Raw genomic sequence first — 24,083 nt, 5'->3', positions numbered from 1 at the left:
GGTATATGCCCAGTAGTGGGATTGCTGGGTCATATGGTAGTTCTATTTGTAGTTTTTTAAGGAACCTCCATACTGTTCTCCATAGTGGCTGAACCAATTCACATTCCCACCAGCAGTGCAAGAGTGTTCCCTTTTCTCCACACCCTCTCCAGCATTTATTGTTTCCAGATTTTTTGATGATGGCCATTCTGACTGGTGTGAGATGATATCTCATTGTAGTTTTGATTTGCATTTCTCTAATGATTAGTGATGTTGAGCATTCTTTCATGTGTTTGTTGGCAGTCTGTATATCTTCTTTGGAGAAATGTGTATTTAGGTCTTCTGCCCATTTTTGGATTGGGTTGTTTGTTTTTTTGTTATTGAGCTGCATGAGCTGCTTATAAATTTTGGAGATTAATCCTTTGTCAGTTGCTTCATTGGCAAAGGCCCTCTTCCTCCCACCCTCTCCACTTACTGTTCAAGGATGTAGTTTTTGCTTCTTGATATAAACTTAGTAGAGAGAGTAGACAATCAATTGGAGAAACTGTGGGGTCAGTTTTGGGTCTGAGTTTGGATTTATTGTGCATCATAAACTCTTGGAATCTAATTTAATTTCAGAGGTTATGTTCAGTTTTCCAGAGACTCCTACATATTTACTTGTGTGAATCTAGCCCTCCTTCTGCTTATTTCTTACTTGACCATTGAACCTGATGTAAGCTTTTGTTGACTGGCCCTTTTGCCAGAACTTTGCTGTCAGCAATCTTCCAAAATAGATCCTGCTGCATACCTAAGCTGGTCCTCCTCCAACAGGATGGGTGTGCTCAGCTCATTTTGATATGCACATGGGGTACATTAGTTAAGATGAAAAGAATATGCTTGTTGAATCGGGCGGAAGCATAATCAGACTCCCAAGTGAACAATTTAGAATGCAAATATCACAAATTGATGAATTTAATTTGAGTGGAAGAAGCAGGGAAAAGCAAATGTTTTATTTGGGTAAGTCATGTTAAGACAAACTTAGTCTATTGTCTTTGAATGGACTAAACTTTTCTGTATTTGGTTACATAGGTCTTTATCACCAGTACCTAGAAATTCTGAACACTACAAGCAAAGACCTGAGCATTATGGCTATGAATATAGGAAGGATCCAAAAAGACCTGTCACTTGGAGAATGGACAATGAGAAACATGGACAGAGTAAACCAAGGATTCCTTCTCGTGAAACTCTACATTACCGATCTTATGAACGTAGATCATCTTCCCCAAACATAAGAAGAAACTCTTTAGAAAATTTTTATACTTATAAGCCTCCCCAAGTATATTTACCAGGAAGAGGGGATGATAGTAACAGAAGATCTCAGTATATGCCCAAATACTCAGAAGGTGTACTCTACAAGGAGCACCAGAGGAATTGTTATCCCCAGAAAGTGCAAGGAAGGTATTTTCCTGATGACCACAGAGTTAGAGGAAGTGGAAAAGGAGGGAAACCACCTCTGAGGTCAATAGCAGATTCTTTTAGATTCGAAGGACAGTGGCATGAAGATGAATTGAGGCACCAGAGGATACAAGACGAAAAATATTCTCAGTCACTTAGAAGAGGCTCTGAAGATTTTGAGAAAAGGAGCTCTTTTCAGACGAGGTATAGGATAACATTAAACCTGGGTAATTTGGTATAAAGACTCAAGTAAAAAAAGTCTCTTTACTTTGTGGTTGAAGATAACCACCTTGAAAAGCTTTTGTCTAAAAAGATTAAAAGCATTGTAATGTAGTTTTGGTCCACTGGTAGTAGTGAAGTGTTTATTTTTAGAGTGAATCATGTTGATGGCTAGAATATTAAAAAAAAATGATGCTATTTTCCTAAGTGCCTTGTGCATCTATGAGTTGGCTTCAGGGATTATAGGTTAACTTGCCACTGTGCTCTGCATTTAAAGCCATGTTGCCCAACATTCCACACACATAAATTCTCACTTCTCTCTAGTGCAAGTGTAAACTGCTTTATGTCAACACAGGTATCCTGAGGATCGTGATTTCAGAAAATATGGACACACATCAAAAAGACCTCAAGATGTGGAGAGGTATGAAAACAGAGAGCCTCCCAGGAGCCCGCAGTGGAAGTCCAGGCATTTTCTCCCTTCTTACCAAGAGAAGAAAGATCAATGGAACCTTGGACCCCAAACTCTTCGATATGCTCCGAGGGAATTCCCAGAGACCAGTTCAGCAGCCAAGGTATCCTGTGACTATCGCCACAAACATCGTAAGACCTCAGATGGGGACCAGGACTTTTATGATGGAAGAACTCAGAAGTACTCTAAGGAGGAAGATAGAAAATTCGGTTCTCAAAAAGGCCCTGTAAATAGAGAGTCCGATTGCTTTAATGCTGGAAGAGGGAGAGAGACTGAAGGTGGGCAAGTCAAAGAGCCTTTTAAGCCATCTAAGAAAGACTGCACTACCTGCACTCATTCAGATAAAAGCGACGTTGGTTTGAGACCCTGTAATGACAAACGGAAGGACAAAATAAAGAAAGAAGGGGCTGGCAGAAAAGAGAGCAACTCTTCCCATAACCGACTTGATAAGAGTAAAAAACTTTCTGACTCGAAACCTTCATCTTCCGTTCTTCGGAAGAAATCACTTACAGTTAAAGTAGATGTGAAGAAAACATCCAGGTATTATCTTTGTTTTTTTCTATAACTGTTTCTGCCACCTTTATTTGAACCTTTGAAAATAGAATTAATGATGTGTTTAGAGTTCGAGCTGGGGGGCGGGGATTGCCTGGATTTTTCAAAAAAGCCCTCTAATGGGGATGAATCCCATGATTAGTAACATGGGGTGACGTCATGTCTGTTCGTTTCCACGTTTGTATCTCAAGATGCTTTTTGGGTGAAGGGCATTCTATGGAGTTGTTCCTCTTCATGAATTTACATGTTTTTATGCTGCCAGATTTTCTATATCCACGGATAGGCTGGGTGGTGCTCAAGGAGACCCGTTCCTTGCTTAGTTTCTCAGAGCCTGTTGCCTGAAATTCAGAGAATTTTTGACCTGGAAGGGACCTTAGCAGACCCTGATTTTATAGAGGAAGAGATTGAGGCAGTGAGAGATGAAGTGACTTATCTAAGTCCGTGCCTGGGGCTCAAATTCACATGTCCCCTTGTGACTCAAGGAGGTGGATGACTTAATGTGGTTCTTGCTGCCGTCTCAAAAGGAGTGGTGCTCAACCGACTAGCTTCTCCTAGGTAGAGGCAATTAGGCTAGAGTCTAGAAAGAGGCCTATTTATAAGACATTTGGTTTAGCTCTTGATTGTTTAACAAAAATGACTACTTTTGTAATAAGTTATATTCTCCTGCAGTGGATTGCATGCTTTTTTCTATTATGAATATTACCTCTTTATGGATTCTGAGAATAATAAGGCACTGACACTTGGATGTGTCAGCTAAGTCTTTTTGTTACCTTAATACACTACCAGTATGTGAATTAAAAAGTGAAGGACCATGTTGATTTGGTGTATTTATGTTCACCATTGACTCATATCTGTATTTGAATCAAAAACTAGAGGGAACAAAATGTGATGGTGAGGGAGGTAAACCCACAGTCTTTTTTTTTAAACAGAATATATTTTGCTTCTTTCCTTAAAGTTAGATATGGCAGTCCCCCTCCCTGATATTTTTCTTACATTCATTGTACTTGCAACAAATATTTTAAAATATACATATGTATATTTATATGTACACAGAAAGAATTTATAAATATGATTATATTAAAGAAAGTCGGACAAATAGAAGGGCGGGGGAAATCACCCATAATCCTACTATCCTAGGACAATTTTATTAATATTTTAGTACAGCTCCTTTTTTTTTTTTGCGGTACGCGGGCCTCTCACTGTTGTGGCCGCTCCCGTTGCGGAGCACAGTCTCCGGACGCGCAGGCTCAGCGGCCATGGCTCACGGGCCCAGCTGCTCCGCGGCGTGTGGGATCTTCCCAGACTGGGGCACGTACCCGTGTCCCCTGCATCGGCAGGCAGACTCTCAACCACTGCGCCACCAGGAAAGCCCTACAGCTCCTTTTGTTGTTTTTCTATGTATACCTGGTTGTCATAATGTTGTATTAATAATTTTGTATTCTATTTCATATAATATGTCTTAAGTCATTTTGTGCTATTATATTTCCTATTAATTCTTAGTCTTAAGAGCACAAAAGCTGCTGTAAGCATCAAGTTTAAGGATGTTACCTTAAGCTTTTTTTCTTTCCAACATTATATTATGAAAATGTTCAAACAGACAGAAAAGTTGAAAGAATTGTACAGTCAATACCTATATACCCACCACCTAGAGTCTACAGTTAACATTTTACTTCTGTAATCACATATCTGTTCATCTATCATTCCATCTTATTTTTTTGCTGCATTTCAAAGTGAAATGCAGATATGAGTACATTCCCCTTTAAATATTTCAGTATTTAATATTTGTTTACAGTTTTTTTCCTTTTGAGGTAAAATTACATACAATCAAATCACAAAAATCTTGAATTTTTAAACAAAAGTAAAAAAATTTAAAAATCTTGAATTTTTCAATATTTAATAAAGTGTTTTATACTTAAATTAGAATTAATAAATTGGCTGTAACATTTTTAAAGAATGCTAGAAGTACCAATTTTGAAGGATTTTATTTTAGTAGACCTCATTAGAGATGCTAAACACTGTTAATTTTATAATTTGATATTGAGAAATAGAAGCTTGATCTTCATCATGTGTCACCAAAATGAGCTTCCTAAAATTTTGGCTGCTGTAACTTTTGTTTTAAATTTATAAACTGGGGCTTCCCTGGTGGCACAGTGGTTGAGAGTCTGCCTGCCGATGCAGGGGACATGGGTCTGTGCCCCGGTCTGGGAAGATCCCACATGCCGCGGAGCGGCTGGGCCCATGAGCCATGGCCGCTGAGCCTGCGCGTCCGGAGCCTGTGCTCCGCAACGGGAGAGGCCACAGCAGTGAGAGGCCCGCGTACCACAAAAGAAATAAATAAATAAATAAATAAATTTATAAACTGTCCTTTTATGAATTTCATGACCCATTAGTGGGGCCTGTCAGTACGTGTTTGAATTACCTGTCAAGGACCTGTAGAACGGCTTGTGTAATAAAGAGCTTCACTGTAAGTCCTTTCTATTCAAAGACTTGAAGAATAAATAATTTAATAAATATATGCACCTTTTCAGTATGGCAATGCATCATAGTCAACAAAAATCTTTCTCTCTGATTATAATCATTAATTGATGAATGAGTTGTGGAAGAATTTTGTGGGGTTGGATTTAGTTATATGTGGACTGATGAAGTGTCCATAAAACAAAGGTAGTTAATACCCTCAATAGAGCCATGTTCTCAACTGCTAACATAAATTAGGTTTTCCTCTGCTTAACAAGATTAAAATAATCATAGAGTGCAGAGAGGTTATTTGTTGGTTAAAATCTAGAGAGGTTTATGCACTTTTTTGGAAACACTAAGATGGTTCATTTTATGCATTTGTTTACTTTCTTAGCTTTGGTCAAGTATTGATATATGTTCTTCCAGTTATTAATGCAGTTGAAAACGTACGTTTATCACCTAGTGGTTTTTCTAGATTCTAATTTGTATCTAGAATAGCAGTAGGCAGACACAAAGCCGATATTCTAGTGACCTACTTTGTCAGAAACTGCGTTATCAGAGGTAGAAGTTACACAAGAGTCATAATTATATATTTCAGAATGAAATTAGGGAGTCACAATATGAAAATCTGTACTAAGGTTGTTATGAACCCCAAACACTCACTGTTGTATACATCTGGAAGTCTTGGGGCAGGTGAAGGGAGTTTTGGTTTAATGTTGGGTGGAGTAGGTGAGAGACTGAACCTTGGTCAGGCTAGGAAGGAGGTGAGAGGGAGGAGGAGAGCCTGCCAGTCTCCGGAGAAGAGTAAGCTGGGGCAGGTGGACCTGGACCGAGGCTCCTTTGACTTCTCAGGTGCTGGGACTAGGCATCTAGGATGAGAAGGTTGGCTAGTGAAGTTGACGTTAGACTGAGTGCCTCAGCCACATTTGCATTTAATCCTTTATTTCTCACTGAAGAGATATAGAGAGGGCCTCCCTACCCCCCACCCGGTCTTTCCCCATACTGAAAGGGGGATGAGGCGGGTGATGAGCCCCAGAAGACACTGGAGCCCACATGCTCTGAGGAAACAGCTGCTGCCTAGGCTGCAGAAGAGTGAAAAACCACAGCGAGCATTGAAGGAAGGTAGCCTAATCACACAAGTTTACCTTTGATGGGCATTTGGCTGGAGGCAAAATAAGCTGTGGGTGGAGATATTTTTGTGATACACATACCTGCTACCTTGCTGTTATGTATCACAAAAAAACTAAGGGTTTTTTCCCCCTAATATTTCTCATATACATTTTCGAAAATCAAAAATTGAAAGAAGTTTCCCTTTCATTCCTATGTTTCACCCTAGCTTCTCTTAGTGTCTCTTAGGGGTCCTAGTATAGGGAGATAAACATTCTGTTTGATGTTGGGATGCATAGGTTTTTGTCTTCCAGTGGGTCACTGAGCAGCTCTGTGACATTGGGCAGGTCACCTGGCAATGACTTTGGGGCCCAAATTAACCGGTAGTTCTTCCTGGCTCTGCGAGTCTGCTTCAATTGGTCATATGTTGATAACTGTTGAAGCTGGCTTGACAGATTCATCATAGGATCTTCTGAACTTTTGTATATATTTGAGATTTTCTATTATAAAAAATGAAAAATTTTAAATTGGTCTAAACTAAGTAAAAAATTTTAAAGTAAGCTAAGAAAGTTAAAAAACAAAATTAAATTGGCCTCACAATTTTAAGTCTGTCATCTTTTTAGCTGAAACTCACCACTTCATATTGTCCAAGTCATTTTCCATTTTATCATGTATTCCTTCAGCGGGTATTTTTTGAGGACCTACCCTGTGAGACAATCTGTTAGGGTGCCCTGGGACTATGGATCCACATAGGATTAGGTTTCTTCTCCTCTGGTCTGATAGACCATGGGATGACGTTGGTAATACCACGGCACAGTGGAGTGAATGTGTGAGGTGGTGTGCGACTCCACCATCCAAAGAATTGAGATTTACAGCTGCTAGGGTTCTTCATGATGATGTTTCAGGCTCTGAAGATAAATCCAGAAGAGAGCCCTGAGATATGTCTTAAATAGCAGCACCACAAGAAAAAAATAATACCTCTTCATATAACAAAAATCAATCAGATGGATACATTTTGGGGTGTGGGTGTACACGTGTATGTATTTACTTATTTATTTACGTCACTAACAGCCATATATCCAAAACCGCTCCACGGTTATGAGGGGCTTACAGATATTCTTTAAAAAATTAAACTCCTCTAACAAGATGGTTTTGAGTGCCTATTTTTAACTTCTCAGAGGAAAAGCTTCCATCTGACTTTTCATGCTCCCTGCTCTCAAACCAGACCTGTCGAGACGACTCCCTGCCAAGGCAGAAACATGGAGGAGTGATTATGCCGCAGGTTGATGCCACTGATGTGGTTTCCTTGACTCATCAGAAAGACTTTCATTAGAAGGCCCATATCGTTTCTCTCCTCCTAATTTGCTCCAAGCTTCTCACTGTGTATCTGATAACTAGTAAGAGACATTTAGTGAAATGTCTAGAAGCTAGAATGCTAGAAGCTAGAATGGCCCTGTAACAACCTCCACTAACAAAAGAATTACAAATGCTCTCTGTTTAAAGGGGTTTAATGGTACAAAAAGCGTGTTCCATACCCAAAAAACAGCTTTAAAATTTTTTTTACAGGAGAAAAATAAGATGTTTAAATGGAACTATAAAAATGATCTATCTATAAGGGGAAATCAGTTGATAATGGTTTTTATTGCAGTCTCAGTTTCTCCCAAGACGAAACCAGCTGATAAAGGCTTCTAATTTTTCACCAGATAATTAGTAAAATTTACTTCTAATTTTTTATTACTGGCCTAACTCTCATCCCCACTCCAAGTCCAACTCTCAGTTCATAGGAGTGCTGTGGTATACTCTGAAGCTACACTTAATTCCTGAAATTTTAGTGTTTAAACTTGTTATCAGTTAAAAAATGTGCTCTAGAGACACCCCACAACAATATTTTTAATAAAAAAATATCAGTGATCATCCTTCGAGAAAATACACATGAAAATAGTATAACCTGAAATTTAGTCTTTTAAAAATAATTATACTTTTGCTATGAGGAAAAGTTTCTAGAAACTTTAGAATGCAAAATGTTCTAGGTATTTCCATTTATAAATTTAATCACCTCTTTGTTCATATTTTCCTTTTTATATTTCCCATGACATTACTGATCAACAAGTTAACAGTTTCACAAAATACCCCCAATACAATAGTTAAGCTGAAAAGATCAAATGTTCTCATTTGAGATGCATTTTAGACAGTTTTAAAAATTAAAATATAGCCAACACCTGTATTCTAATACTACATCTACTTCCGGTCTGATTAAATCTTCCAGGTTCTCTGTTCCCTCCCACCACTCCACCCCAGTTTTCCTTCTCTGTTTAAGGATATTTCCCCTGACATTCACTTGAGTGTTGTGCATAATAACTAAGAAAACATTAAAAAGCTACATTAAACCTTAATTTCCTCTTCTACACATTAAAATCCATCCACAAAACCAACTGCTTGGCAAAACAACAGTAACAAAAACCCAACCACCAAAACTAATGGATAATCCCCTGCCCTCTGGAAGCTTATAATAGATAACAAAATCTGTATGACACATGTAAAGTTTTCCTTTCTCGGTTTTCTTCCAGCTAATAACTATCACAAAGCACTTTCCGAGTCATTAGTTTGCTCATGTCTTCCTAAGAACACATGTAGAATTTTTGGAGTTGAGGTAAAAGGGTTAGGGAGACTGACACTCCCTTAATTCAGCATCTCATTACTTTTTTCACAAAAGTCCCCTAACTGGCCTTGTCAACCGCAACACCCTTCCAAGACACCTGATAGAAGGCAGTCCTCTGGCGGCCAGAACTGAGCCTCCCACCCTCTCCCATCAGCTAATCCTGTCACATCAGGCTGGCAGTGTGGCGTCTTACCTTCACACCTCCTGCCCTCCTACCTTTCCCCAGACTGCTCAGATCACACAGCTCAAAGTTCCTAGGTGTGTTTTCTGCCTTTGTTAACCTATAAACGTAAAACGTCTTTCATCTCATCTCCACATGTCTAAAACACACCAACCTTCAAAGCCTAGCTCACACGTCAACTCCTGAAACTTGTGTTTCGGGAAGAGCCAAAAGCTATTCAGAGTTAAATGCAGAGGAGTAAGATGGGTATAAGCTGGTTAGTGCCATTTTGGGTCCAAAATGAGGAATAAATATAAATAATGAGGCATTTTCTTCTGTGACGCATAAACTGCCTCCAGATGAAGAATATGAGTAGTTTTAAGCAGGAGTAGCATTATTGGAATAAAGTAAACTTTCCCACTAAGACATTTGGAAGGATTATGTTCATAGGAATGCTTAACCTCTGGGATGAAAAGCAAAACAACCAAGACATCCATTGTCTCGATATCATGACACCTCCCCATAGAGCTATTGCAAAGATTAAATGAGATAATGTTTGTAAGCTCTGAGCCCCTTTGTTTGGCATGAATAATTGTTAGTTATATGTCATAATCATGGCTTTATAATGGTACTTAAAGGTCAGGAAAGCTCTTAATGAAAGTTGTAAAGATTCAGAAAGCATTAAAATGGTAAGATGGTTGGGGTTACATAATAAATGGTAGTATTTCTTTAAGGATATATTTAGGGTAAACACTGTCATTGCTCCTAATGATCATAACTGTGATAACAACTAAGACTATTTTCTGAGAGTTCAGTGAGACTTTGTAAGTGATTAAATTAATCTCAACAGAATTTGATTTCAAAATACTATTCTCAGCTTCTCATTACTGACATGGAGTTTTAAGGACTTTTATGAAGTCAGAGACGTTATTATGTTTGATATCAGCTTTTAAAGTATGGTAGTATTTCAAGATAGTGTAAGCTTGCTGGCTTTACAATTTTATGGACATTTGGGAGTAGAAAATAATGATTACTTTTTGCATATTGAGTGTCTTCAATGCCTTGCTGTATTTTTTGAAGTAAAAATTGTTTAGCTTAGAACTTTGAGGATTTTATTATTAAAGTGGCAAATATTTAATGATCTCTGATTTGAAAAGGAGAACTCAAAACCGTGTACCTATAGCTATTTTCTCCTACTCATTATTGTACATGTTTTATGGCATACAATTTAGTGCCTTAATTATAAGAAAAGATAGACATCTTTTTAGTTTTATAGCTATCTTGATTAACTTTTAAAGTTATTTTCTCAGTAAAATAGTCTCAAATTTAGTTAAACATTTACAAATTATTCTAGGGTTGCTTCTAGCTATTCCACAGAGAGACAGATGTCACATGATTTGGTTGCTGTTGGCAGGAAAAGTGAAAACTTTCATCCAGTGTTTGAACATCTTGACTCAACTCAGAATACTGAAAACAAACCTACAGGAGAATTTGCTCAGGAAATCATAACTATAATCCATCAAGTTAAAGGTTGGTATATTTCACACATACATTAGGGATAACACAAAAATAATGTACTGACTTTTCACGAGACATAGGTAAATATCTGTGATATTGTAGTAGTAATTAATATTTCATTGTAAGTTAGATCATTAATTAGGAAATCTGGTGAAGAGAGTAGCACGTATTAATTCAAGCCTAGTTGTTCTTTATATGTAGTTCCAATAACTTGATGCTTCAACTCATAGTAGATCACAAATTGAAAGTTATAAAGGAAGAGGTTGGCTACTGCAAAAGACAGGTGTACTGAGAGCAGAAAGAAACAATAACTGATAACTGAATAGAAAGGAGGAAATAACAAAAACCAGATATGAAACTCAAGAAACTCAAGAAATTTGGAAGTATAGGTCATTTGGTCGTATTCTTAAAGCCCCTGAGGGCATTACTGGGACTTTGTGCCATAAGGGTGATGCTAAGCGATCAATAGAAGATTCCAGTTTGATTTGTTATACATGATGACATCAGGACATTGCATAATAAATACTTCAAAGGTTTACATTGAGCTGTTGTGTTTTGCTTTTGCTTCTGGCCAGTTTCCATTAATTGGATAATTTAGTCATGTAAAATAACTTTCCTTATTGATGCTGCATAAATAAGGCAGTTGTGGGTATTATAAACTGGGGTCTTTCGAGAATTTCAAAATTTATAATTTTATATTTCTTACTAGATAACTGTGTTAATCTTTTTTACCTTCATAAAACATATTTTGCAAATGAATTATTTTCTTTGCAGCCCTCAAACTAAGGCACATATTTACTTTAAAGCATGCAGTTTGAAACAGTTCACCTTCTCAATTCCAGCCCCTCTTACCCAAAAGAAGTGTGATTCTTGGCAGACAGGGAGCTGGTATTGTAGAAAAATTCAGGAGATCGTCCCGGAACAGGAACAGTAAGTTAGGGAAAAGGATTGCTTTAGCATTCTCATGGGTCAAGTGTATTATCTTTCTCTTTATTCTGTTAAAAGCTTGTAGCATAGCCGCTTTCAGAATGTCTTCATGAACTTCAGTTAATGTTAAAGTAAAATGGCATTAGGAGGCCTTCTGTGATATGTAAACATAACATTTAACATTTGTTCAGAATTGTTTTGATGTTTCAGGGTTGTTTTTGGAGTTATTTTTTACTCTAGGTGAAGAGTAGAGCTGTATACCAGCTTTACTTCCCAGATGTAGGAAGATCTTACCTAGGAGAAGAAAGGTCCTGTCCTCTCTTTGAGAGAGCCACTGTCTTTTCCCCCTGGCAAGTAAGCAGACATGTTAAATAGGAACAGAATCTTTGGGTTCATAAATCCGTTTACTGTTGCTTGGGCTTGGGAAAGTGTGTGAGCACTACAAATTAGTCTGTGGAATAAGCTTAGGTCCCATATGTTTTCAAGAGAAAACAGGTTGGATGTTTTTTAATAGTCCCTTCTTCCTGTGCTTATTATATATAATCTTTTAAGTGGAATCAGTTTCACATTGAGATAAAACTTTTTTTTCCCTTTTGCAGCAGATTATTTTCCATCACTTGGAATTACTCTACATGAGCGTTTCTCAAAAATGCAAGTTACACAAGCTGCAGATGTAAATGAATTTAAATTGAACTCAGATCCAGAAATTCACAGGTAATGAGTGATTATTGTATGCCCATTTAACTCATGGGAATGAGCCTCAGAACAGATTGTGGGAAGGTGCTGCCTGCCTCCTGGGCTTGTTGTAGACTCTAGAACTGCATTTCCTGCCTAAAAACAGGACTAACCCAAGCAGGTACTGGGCCAGTGCACTTTGATAGACTAGGTTATATTGAAGCCATGACTAGCATTGTTTAAATGTGTAGGACTTTGAAAATATTTACCTACCTAACTTTGATTCTGCTGTGTCTATAGTAATTGCCTACTGAAGTTATCACTGGAAGATGAAAGACAGTTGTCGAGCCATTGAAATCATGGGTTGCTTCATGTGGTCAGAAATGGCTGTTCTGAGGGCAGCCGGATGAAAACCTATGTCTTCTTCTGCTGGCACCTGTCCAAACAGGTGGTGCGCCCTGTCTTGTGAGCTGAGTTGAATCAATGTTAGAATGCGGTAGATCACCGGAGCCAAGTTTAAGGTTACACAGACTAGTGATTTGAGAACCACTGAGGCGTCACTGTGATGTTGTTTACAGGATATGTATGTCCTGGGAGACTGCCATATAGGTGAAAAACTACCTGGTAGCAGATTTCTTTTTCTTCCTCCAAGACACACCAGCGTTATTTCAAAATCCATTCTGTAATAATGGAGTCAAGATTTCAGTGTATAACATAATTATTTAATTGTAATATGCCTTTATTATTTTAGGAGAATAGATATGTCTTTGGCCGAGCTTCAGAGTAAACAAACTATGGTATATGATTCAGAACAGGTAAGTGAATATAATTTTTGATGAGAGATTATCTTATTGTTGGTATACTAATGGGAAACGGAACTGGTCATTGGGAGTAAAAAAGGTAGTTAAAGTGGGTGAGGAAGAATGATGGAGACCCAGGAATCTGAAATTTACAAAGCTCTCCAAGTGACTCTAGTTATCAAAAGATTGCAGAGAGAACACTGGCAAAAGACAAAAATATGCCCTAAGAGAGACAATCCCTAAGGGTAACAGCTTTGTAAAATTGACATAAAATTGTAGTGTTTAATGTTCATTCCAAAACTTCACACTGTAAAGCTTGCAGAAAGTATGTTTGATACCTGTTTTTTCCAAAGCAGTCATGTGGGATATATTTTTAAGTTGTATGTAGAATGAATGCAAAGGAACTTAGTTTCATTTGACACTGCTCTTCTGTTTACTGAAGATTGTGTGAAACATTCTATGGAATATGAACTAGAAAAATAATGGAAATAATACTGAATTTTTACGCGGGCCTCTCACTGTTGTGGCCTCTCCCATTGCGGAGCACAGGCTCTGGACGCGCAGGCTCAGCGGGCATGGCTCACGGGCCTAGCCGCTCCGCGGCACATGGGATCTTCCCGGACCGGGGCACGAACCCGCGTCCCCTGCACTGGCAGGCGGACTCTCAACCACTGCGCCACCAGGGAAGCCCCTGAATTTTTTTAATTGTTCCCACCCATAACACCTCCCTCCCCGCCATTTCTTTGCTAATTAGAAAAACTATCTTAACTAGCCCAGGGGGAAGAAAACTGGCTCTTGTTTTAGAAGAAATATATCAAGTTCTAAAAGAACTGCTAATTTATTCATTGCGAGTGAAGAGTTTTTATAGAGGAGAGATTTTAATACATTTGTGATAGAATATATAAATAATATTTTCACTTGTGAATGGTTACAGTTTTATTGTACTTATGGAGATAGGTTAGTTTATTGAATAAATGATACTTTCAGAAAATTTCTGCTCATCAAAGTACTATAATAAACTTATAGGAAATTTGAGGATTTAAAAAAAATCACCCCTAATTCAACCACTTAAGACAAAATCTTATTTGATCATCTTTCCTTGCAGTCTTATGTCTAGCGCTTTAACATACACTACCACAGTACATGTAGTTTTGGATGCTTTATCTTTTTACTTAAACTATAGTAACATTCCTTTTATGTAAAATCTCTGAACTCCCAATGACCTTTTTATAATTGAGGCTTTGTAAGTTTTAATTAACTATTCAGTAAGTGTTTTTCCATGGTTACTTCCACATAGTCTACATTATCATAATTTAAATGCTTGTACATTACTCCTATGACTTAAATTTACCATAAAATTATTCTTCCCTTCTCCTTTAAATTTTTTTTCACACTTAAGTTACTTTCATTTTATGGTTATTTTTAAAATATAATATTTTGAATATACTTGGGTAGATAGACGTTTCTTTGGTATAGAATCCCAGAAGTGGGATTCTTGGTTCAGTGTTATGAACTTTTCTGACTCTGTATTGTCAATTGTGTCTCAAAATATTTTTATCAGTTTACACTAGCATGAGCAGGATGAGTACAAGGTAACTTATTTAGGACTTTTACTTAAGGTTCTTGTTCGATATGGTCTTTGTGCAACTAACAGTAATGTGAATGGTTTGTCTTCTGTCAAAATTCCTCAGACTCTGGTCAAAATAATAGATCCAAATGACCTACGACATGACATTGAAAGAAGGAGAAAAGAACGGTTACAGAATGAAGATGAGCACATTTTTCACATAGCTAGTGCTGCAGAGAGGTAATCAGTAGATGAAAAACATCCTGTTATCAGACAGCTTTTGGTTTTAGCATATTTTCCAATTTTCTGTGTGTGATGGTAATTTTCACTTTAGTGTAGGAATTTAATTCCTCAAATCCATTTTACATGTTTAAGTGAAATCTGTTAAAATGTTTCAAAGTTATTCAGTGGTCATCATATGCTATTTCATTGAAACAATAAAAATTATGGGGTAGGTGAGTATTTGATGTCTTTGTAATCTAGAGAGAAGTGTAGTAGCTTTTTTAATATTAGCAGGAGCCAAGACCAGCAAATTTATGGACTATTTGGCTCGAGCTGATTGAAACTCTGACACATTCTACCCTTTAGATTCTGGTAGTCTTTGAATGTTGCAAAATTTCCTGAGGTCAGTGCCGTCCTCTTTCAGAACTCTTTGTGGATGTCTGTCCGTGAAACAGAGGCAGGTGTAGTAGAAAATGCAGAAGAGACCTGAGTTTGAATCCTACTTCTGCCAGTTTACAAGCTGTTTGCTCTTGGGCAAACTTGCCTAGTTTCTGGAGCCTTTTCCTCTATAAAATGAGAATAACCAATTTATGTTGGACAGGTTATAAATATTAAATGAACTGGCACATGTGAAGTACTTATGCCATGAGTGGCAAATTGATTGTCAGTAGATCCTTGTTTTTCTTTCCCAACGCTGTACCTCTTTTTAGGGGCTCTGAGTATTCTAGATTGGTCCCAGTTTATCCCTAGTCCTGAGAACTATGTAGAACTCATGGCAACTCTGGGACCTCATATGATTATGAGATATAATTTAATGGGAAAAAATTTCCAGTTCACTCAAGGGTCCTCAAACTATTTGGATCTCCCAGAAGGTGGGAATGTATGAATAGAAAGGACCAGTGCTAATTCTCTTTCCATAGTCCTTAGTTTCAAAAATTAAAATACTTGACTAGACTTATAAGTCATGTCTATGGCTAACTAGGTCAAGATACGTGGAGCTTGTTTAAAACTGGACTTGATACTGACAATAAGTTTGGGACTAATTAAAAGATAGCAAAACTGTGTGCTGAGGCATATGAAACAATTGAAAATAGTTAAAATCTTGTCCCTTGGTGGGTGAGTCTCCAGTTTCCTAATATGACACGGCATGACTGTGCTCTTTAGTGACACAAGCTCTCAGTCATGCTTTTCTTGACTACTCAGCAAGTGTGAGAAACTCAGTGTAGCAAGAAAAAGGTTTTTTAAAACAGATTTAAGATAATCAACAAATTATAAAGACCATGTATGGCCTCAGAATATATCTTTACCCTTTGAGGTGATGAAGAGCTTGAGCAATGGAGTTAACACCTGAGTTCAACTCCTGGCTCTGTAGATACCTAGCTATGTGACTGACCTTGGGCAAGTTACTTAATCTCTGTTTCCTCAGCGTAAAATAGAGATAAGAATTATACTTACCTCACGGTAGTGGTGAAAATTAAGTAAAGTGATGCATGTAAGCTACAGAGAAGTTGGTCAGCATTAAGTATTATTAATGTTAGCTTTGAGGGTGGCGTTGTAGGGTGCAAAAATGTCTTCCTGCAAGGTGTCTTTTTCTGGATCTGTTGAACTGTTTTATTCGTATTGGATGGCTGGTGTGGCATGGTGGAGCTATGAAGTGTTTTTCTTTAATTCAGATATTACTGACCATAAAATTCACCTTTTGAAAGTGAAGAATTCAGTAGTTTTTAGTATAATCACAAAGTTGTGCAACTATCACCACTATCTAATTTCGAAACATTTTCATCACCCCCAAAAGAAACCCTGTACAATTAGTTGTCACTCCCTATTTCTCCGTCCTCCCAGCCCCTGACAGCCACTAATCTACTTTCTGTCTTTATGGATTTGCCTATTCTTGACATATAATTGCAATCATATAACAGGTGGCCTTTTGTGACGGGCTTCTTTCATGTAGTATGTTTTTTACGTTGCCCCATGTTGTAGCATGAATATTCCTTTTATGGCTGAATAACTTTCCACTGTGTGGATACACCACATTTTGTTTATCCATTCACCGGTTGATGGATATTTGGGCTATTTCCACTCTTTGGCTATTGTGAATAATGGTGCTGTGAATATTTGTATGCAATTTTTTGTGTGGATATATTTTTCACTTTTCTTCTGTATATACCTAGGATTGGAATTGCTGGTTCATATGATAACTATGTTTAACTTTTTGATGAGCTGCCAGGCTATTTCCACAGTGGGTGCACCATTTTACATTCCCACCAGCAGTGTATGAAGGTTCCATTTTTAACACATCCTCACCAGAAGTTGTTATTGTTTATCCTTTTAAAAAAATAATATGGAAGCTTTAATCTCTCACTTTATCCTAATTCAGTTTCCTTGTTAACATAAGAAAAATATTTTATCCTTTTATCTTAAAAATTCAATTTATCAAAATTGACCTCATTAATATTTTTGCATAAACCTTTTAAATCAAGTCAGTGTATAGATTTCCATAGAAATACAGAAGAAGTGAAATACAAGGAAATTATAAATCATAGGATGTAGCTCTTTCCCTTCTGTGTGATTTTTTTTTTCCCCCTTAAAAGTTGTATGCAGACTCTGTGTCTATGTTGGCTCACCATTGTATTCCTACTGCCTTGGGCTCAATTCATCTTTGTTGAATGAATGAAGACTTCCCAAAGGTGTAGACAGGACAGAAGATACTGAAATTGTAATGCATTTAGATCTTGATCACTTTTTATTCCCTGATACCTTAAAACCTTTCCCAAGCAAGTCTCACACCGGGGCATTCTGTCTTGTCTCTAAGACCCTGTTGTTCTCTATTTTTTCCCACTTCCGACCAGCCTCTTACCCTAAAGTCTCCGTGTCTCCTCCTGACACACCGTTTCTCCCTCTTGTCACCAGCATTACTAAGTTCCCTACACTGTCATTGAGGTGCTGTGTTATACGGGCGTGGTATGTGTGGGATAAAGCAGCTTCAAAATAGTATCAGTAGACTTCAAGAGGGCATCAAACTGCCTAGATTTTCTTTTTAGCTAGGCAAGTTATAGAAAACATCAGTTTATATTTTTGCTGTTGTAACAATCTGTAATCTACTGAACTAGAGTTAACTTTATAAAGATCATTTATTCATCTATTCAACAAATATTTATATATTAATGTCTATGTTCTAGTCAGTGTTCTAAGCACTGACTTAGAACACTGAATTTGCACCATTTTAAGCATACAATTCATTGGCATTAAATACACTCACAGTGTTGTGCAACCATCACCACTACCCACGTCCAGAATTTTTCATCTTCTCAAACAGAAATTCAGTACCAGTTAAACAGTAACTCCCAACCCCCAGCCCCTGATGCCTCTATTCTTTCCATCGCTATGAATTTGCCTATTCTGAATACCTCATACATATATAAGTAGAATCATGCAATAATTTTCCTTTTCAGTCTGACTTATTTCACGTGGCATAATGTTTTCATCCATGTTGTATCATGTGTCAGTATTTCATTAAAATAATTTATTCCTTTATAAGGCTGAATAATATTCCATTGTATGGATACACCACATTTTGTTTATCCATTTTTGTGTTGATGGACATGTGGGTTGTTTCCATCTTTTGGCTATTATGAATAATGCTGTTATGAACACCGGTGTTGTCATTTTTTTGATTATAGCCATCCTAGTGGGTTTTAAGTAGTTTCTTGTAGTTTTGATTTGCATTTCCCTGATGACTAATGATATTGAGCATTTTTTCATGTGCTTTTTGTGTGTCTTCTTTGGAGAAATATCTATTCAAATCCTTTGCCAATTTTTAAATTGGATTATCATATTTTTATTATTGAGGTGTAAGGGTTCTTTATATATTCTGGGTACTACCCGTTCATCAGATATATGCTTTGCAAAGAGGACTTTTTAGAGTCTATTGTTTTGTTTATAGAAGTAGTACATGTTAATGGTGAACATTTGGAAAAATATAGTAAAGTATAAAAACAAAAATATAAGGCATTCTTAATTTCACCAGTCAGGGATGATTACTGTTAATATTTAGTACATTTCATATCATTTTTTTTTTCTGGCCATATATGTGTTTTTTTTGGTTTTTTTTTTTTGGGGGGGTACGCGGGCCTCTCACTGTTGTGGCCTCTCCCGTTGCGGAGCACAGTCTCCGGACGCGCAGCCTCAGCGGCCATGGTTCATGGGCCCAGCCGCTCTGCGGCATGTGGAATCTTCCCAGATCGGGGCACGAACCCGTGACCCCTGCATCGGCAGGCGGACTCTCAACCACTGCGCCACCAGGGAAGCCCTATATGTGTATATTTTAAACAAGTGAAATTATTCTCAGTATTTGACTTCGCCCCCTACTCTTTTGACTTACTACCATATCATGAACATTTTGACAGAATATGGGTTTTTTTAACATTTCAAAAAATCCCGAGTGGCTATTCCATGTCAGATTCTAGGGTCAGAGCTGGGACCACAGAACGAACCATCCGCAGTGCCTCCTGTGAAGGGATCGCACCTTGCTTGGTGAGAAGGTGCACCATTAGTTACAAACACTTGTGAAGACCCCAAAGTGCCACATGTGCACATAGCAGGGACACCTAGTCCACCTCAGAGGGGTCTGGGAAAGCCTTGGAACAGGTGCAAGTGGGGCTAAATCTTGAGGTTGATCTGAGTTGGAAGGAAATTACAGCAGAAGGCACCCAATGGGCCAGTGCGTAGAGGCAGGCGAGGTTGTGGTGTGTGCCGAGAGCCGCATGGAGGTGATGTTCCCGCAGCTCGGTGTGGGTGTTGCAGAGATTGGGATGGAGCAGCCGGCAAGGCTGCAAGGGCGTGCGCCGGAAGAGTCTTGGGGGTCAGTGAGGAGGAGTGTGGATTTTGTCCCCATGTCACTGGGGTCCTGTGGGAGGAGTGTAGCAGGGCCGAAGCCGTGAGCCGTTTGTTCGCCACAGAGCAGGAAGGGTCTGAGGACCACTGTGGGAGAGGTGGGATGTGACAGGGAGAGGACCCCCCAAGGGCTGTGGGAATGAGGCCCCGGGGTTAGAGGAGAAAGAAGCCCAAGGAAGGAGCTCCCTCCCAGGTAGGGCTGGCCAGGAATAGCCCTTGGCGGCCTCTGGGCCTCACTACAACAGGAGAGGGGAGCCAGCAGTATCAGAGGCCCCAGCTCTGCCAGTGAGCAAGCAGGCCTGAGCCACTCACTGGCCTCTTCCCTGGAGCTTTCACCACTGAGTCTCTTGGCAAGGGGGGCTGTCCCGTGCTGCCAAAGGTTCAAGAGCCGTGACTATCTTCCCTCAGGAAACATGTGTTCTACATATGTATGGTTTCGGGGGTTACAGCCCTAGGAAGCCTGTCCTTGGACTCCAGATTAAGAACCCTGGTCCTAGGAATATGGTTTTCCCCCTATCGCTAACTGCCAACTTGGCTAAATAATGTTTTTTGAAAAATGAGAGTTTTAGCCCTGGTAAATATTATTTGTAATTTTAGTAGTGATAGATCATTGAGATTTTTTTTTTAACTGTTGCGCTGCTTTAATTGTTTCCAAAGGGTGTAATTTGATTTCTCTTGTTTATTTGTCGGATAAATGTAAACTAATAAAAGATTCTTATTTTCTCTCTTTCATTTTATTAGGAGTGATCAGCATTCCAGTTTTACAAGGTTGAAGAATACTCATGTTGATGGATTCCAAAAATCTACATGTTTGGTAAAATCAAATTTTAGAAAATTTATTCAGAAACCTTACTTGGTAAGATTGCAGTTCCAACTTTTTTATTTTTGTATGTTCCATTTTCCTTCTCACATGTATCTATAGGTACAGGGATCACCAATATTTTTCATAATGTTTGTAACTGTTCATTAAGTAAGTGTTATGATTCTGTTCTTCAGTGTTAAGATTCTGTTGAGGCTTATAGTTATTATGACCAAATAAATGATCATCTCATTTGATTTATCAGGATTTTATTGCACTTATTATAGTACTAGCTTTCTTAATTTTTTTTAAACAACTTTATTAAGGTATATTTTACATACCATAAAATTCACCCATGTAAGGGTGTAAAATTGAATGATTTTTTGTAAATTTACCAAGATGTGTAACCATCACCATAATCCAGTATTAGGACATTTTCGTGACCCCTATTAGAACCCTCAGGGCTATTTATTTATTCCGTGTTCCCACCCGCAGCTAACAACTAATCTACTTTCTGTTTCTAAAGATTTGCCTTTTCATAGGGCAGTTCACAGAGTGGCAGCTGGCTTCCATAAGAGCGAGCAAGTGACAGCTAGAAAGATGGAAGCCAGAGTCGATTTGTAACCTAATCTCAGAAGTGACATCCATACTTCGACCATACTCCATTTGTAAGAAGCAAGTCACTAGATACAGACCACACTCAAGGGAAGTGAATAGCATAAGGGCCTGGCTACTGGAAGGTGGGGATGATTGGGAGCCTGGTCAGAAGCTGCCTGGTACAGTCTTCCCACTGGCCCCCAGTGACTGACATCCCTTCATGTGCAAAATACACCCCCTCCCTCTCAAGGTCCCCCAAAATCTCATTTCATTACATGTGTCTTTATGCACTTATTCAAATGTATAGGCTTAGCATAAACTCAAGATGACTACTAGGAAAAGGGTTTTATATGACTTTTCTTAACTGGGGAGAGAAATAAAGGTGTGAAAGAGGAAGATTTGTGAGAAGTACAGACTCCATAGCAAATGGAATAAATAGAAGGTTATAAGACTGTTGATTTTGGAGAAAGAAACCATCTTCAAACTGGGCCCCATCGGGCTTCCTTGGCAGCGCAGTGGTTAAGAATCCACCTGCCGATGCAGGGTACACGGTTTCAAGCCCTGGTCCGGGAAGATCCCACATGCCGCGGAGCAACTAAGCCCGTGCACCACAGCTATTGAGCCTGCGCTCTAGAGCCCATGCGGCACAACTACTGAGCCTGCGTGCCACAACTACTGAAGCCCACGTGCCTAGAGCCCATGCTCCGCAACGAGAGAAGCCCCCGCAATGAGAAGCCCGCGCACCTCAACGAAGAGTAGCCCCCGTTTGCCGCAACTACAGAAAGCCCGGATGCAGCAATGAATGCCCAACGCAGCCCAAAATAAATAAAAATAAAAATAATCAAAAAACCAAAGGAAGCAACCACGACCTTTAGGGAAGAAAGCGTAGAGCTCTAGAAGCTTAGAGAAAGGCCGGTGTGAGCTGGGTGTGGACCTCCGAGGAGTGGGGGCTGCCCAGCTGGAGCTGGCTGTGTCAAAAAACTAACAAACAAACTGGAGGCTGAACTAAAGGACCACTGCCAGGATGAAAAGCAGAACAACAAACATACAGGAAGGAGCAACCCCGCCTCCTCTCTTCCAGCCTTCTAGTCTCCCTCCAGTGTCCCTGTGGGTGGGATCTAAGTGGGAGCTGGCTTCAAGGACTGACTCCCAGTCCAAACCCCAAGTCGAGTATAGAGTGTGAGTTGGGAGTCTGAGACAAAGCTTAGGTACTAAGCAGCACACATCCCATCGGGGTGCACTGGTAAATGGAATAGACAGAGCAGCCCCCAGGAGCCCACAACCAATGATCCCGTCCCCTCACCTGATGATGAAGTGTGACCCATATTAATGCTGACTGAAAAGATACTTCCTATTTGATTGAATGGCTTCCTGAATGGAGGAAAATCAGCCTGCGTGGATGCCCACAACGTGTAAATATTGTACCAAGAATGTTATCATATGCATCCTAACATTTAATCTTTACAGAATAGTCAGTTCTGCTACAACGCAACATAGGCATTCCTTTTTTTTTTTTTTTTTTGGTTTTTTTTTCTTACATCTTTATTGGAGTATAATTGCTTTACAATGGTGTGTTAGTTTCTGCTTTATAACGAAGTGAAGCAGTTATATATATACATATGTTCCCATATCTCTTCCCTCTTGCATCTCCCTCCCTCCCACCCTCCCTATTCCACCCCTCCAGGTGGTCACAAAGCACCGAGCTGATCTCCCTGTGCTATGTGGCTGCTTCCCACTAGCTATTTACCTTACGTTTGGTAGTGTATATAAGTACATGTCTCTCTCTCGCTTTGTCACAGCTTACCCTTCCCCCTCCGCATATCCTCAAGACCATTCTCCAGTAGGTCTGTGTCTTTATTCCTGTCTTACCCCTAGGTTCTTCATGACATTTTTTTTTCTTAAATTCCATATATATGTGTTAGCATAAGGTATTTGTCTTTCTCTTCCTGACTTCACTCTGTATGACAGACTCTAGGTCTATCTACCTCATTACAAATAGCTCAATTTCGTTTCTTTTTATGGCTGAGTAATATTCCATTGTATATATGTGCCACATCTTCTTTATCCTTTCATCCGATGATGGACACTTAGGTTGTTTCCATATCTGGGCTATTGTAAATAGAGCTGCAATGAACATTTTGGTACATGACTCTTTGAATTATGGGTTTCTCGGGGTATATGCCCAGTAGTGGGATTGCTGGGTCATATGGTAGTTCTATTTGTAGTTTTTTAAGGAACCTCCATACTGTTCTCCACAGTGGCTGTATCAATTTACATTCCCACCAACAGTGCAAGAGGGTTCCTTTTTCTCCACACCCTCTCCAGCATTTATTGTTTCTAGATTTTTTGATGATGGCCATTCTGACTGGTGTGAGATGATATCTCATTGTAGTTTTGATTTGCATTTCTCTAATGATTAGTGATGTTGAGCATCCTTTCATGTGTTTGTTGGCAGTCTGTATATCTTCTTTGGAGAAATGTCTATTTAGGTCTTCTGCCCATTTTTGGATTGGGTTGTTTGTTTTTTTGTTATTGAGCTGCATGAGCTGCTTGTAAATTTTGGAGATTAATCCTTTGTCAGTTGCTTCATTTGCAAATATTTTCTCCCATTCTGAGGGTTGTCTTTTGGTCTTGTTTATGGTTTCCTTTGCTGTGCAAAAGCTTTTCAGTTTCATTAGGTCCCATTTGTTTATTTTTGTTTTCATTTCCATTTCTCTAGGAGGTGGGTCAAAAAGGATCTTGCTGTGATTTATGTCATAGAGTGTTCTGCCTATGTTTTCCTCTAAGAGTTTGATAGTTTCTGGCCTTACATTTAGGTCTTTAATCCATTTTGAGCTTATTTTTGTGTATGGTGTTAGGGAGTGATCTAATCTCATACTTTTACATGTACCTGTCCAGTTTTCCCAGCACCACTTATTGAAGAGGCTGTCCTTTCTCCACTGTACATTCCTGCCTCCTTTATCAAAGATAAGGTGACCATATGTGCGTGGGTTTATCTCTGGGCTTTCTATCCCGTTCCATTGATCTATATTTCTGTCTTTGTGCCAGTACC

General features: G+C 38.8%; 1 protein-coding gene across 1 annotated transcript in view; it reads left to right on the top strand.

The window, feature by feature from the left end:
- BCLAF3 (BCLAF1 and THRAP3 family member 3) overlaps positions 1-24,083 on the top strand; it is a 66,138-nt gene that overhangs the window by 21,394 nt on the left and 20,661 nt on the right. The window contains 7 exon segments of the mRNA XM_082681947.1: positions 1,048-1,617; positions 1,988-2,641; positions 10,388-10,563; positions 12,078-12,192; positions 12,905-12,968; positions 14,645-14,760; positions 20,377-20,491. Coding sequence (XP_082538073.1) covers positions 1,048-1,617; positions 1,988-2,641; positions 10,388-10,563; positions 12,078-12,192; positions 12,905-12,968; positions 14,645-14,760; positions 20,377-20,491 — 1,810 coding nt within the window.

The sequence above is a fragment of the Grampus griseus genome (assembly GCF_964374135.1).
Source record: "Grampus griseus genome assembly, chromosome: X".
Lineage (NCBI taxonomy): Eukaryota > Metazoa > Chordata > Mammalia > Artiodactyla > Delphinidae > Grampus > Grampus griseus.
Note: the sequence above shows the minus strand (reverse complement) of the source record. Positions and strands in the feature narration are given on the sequence as shown.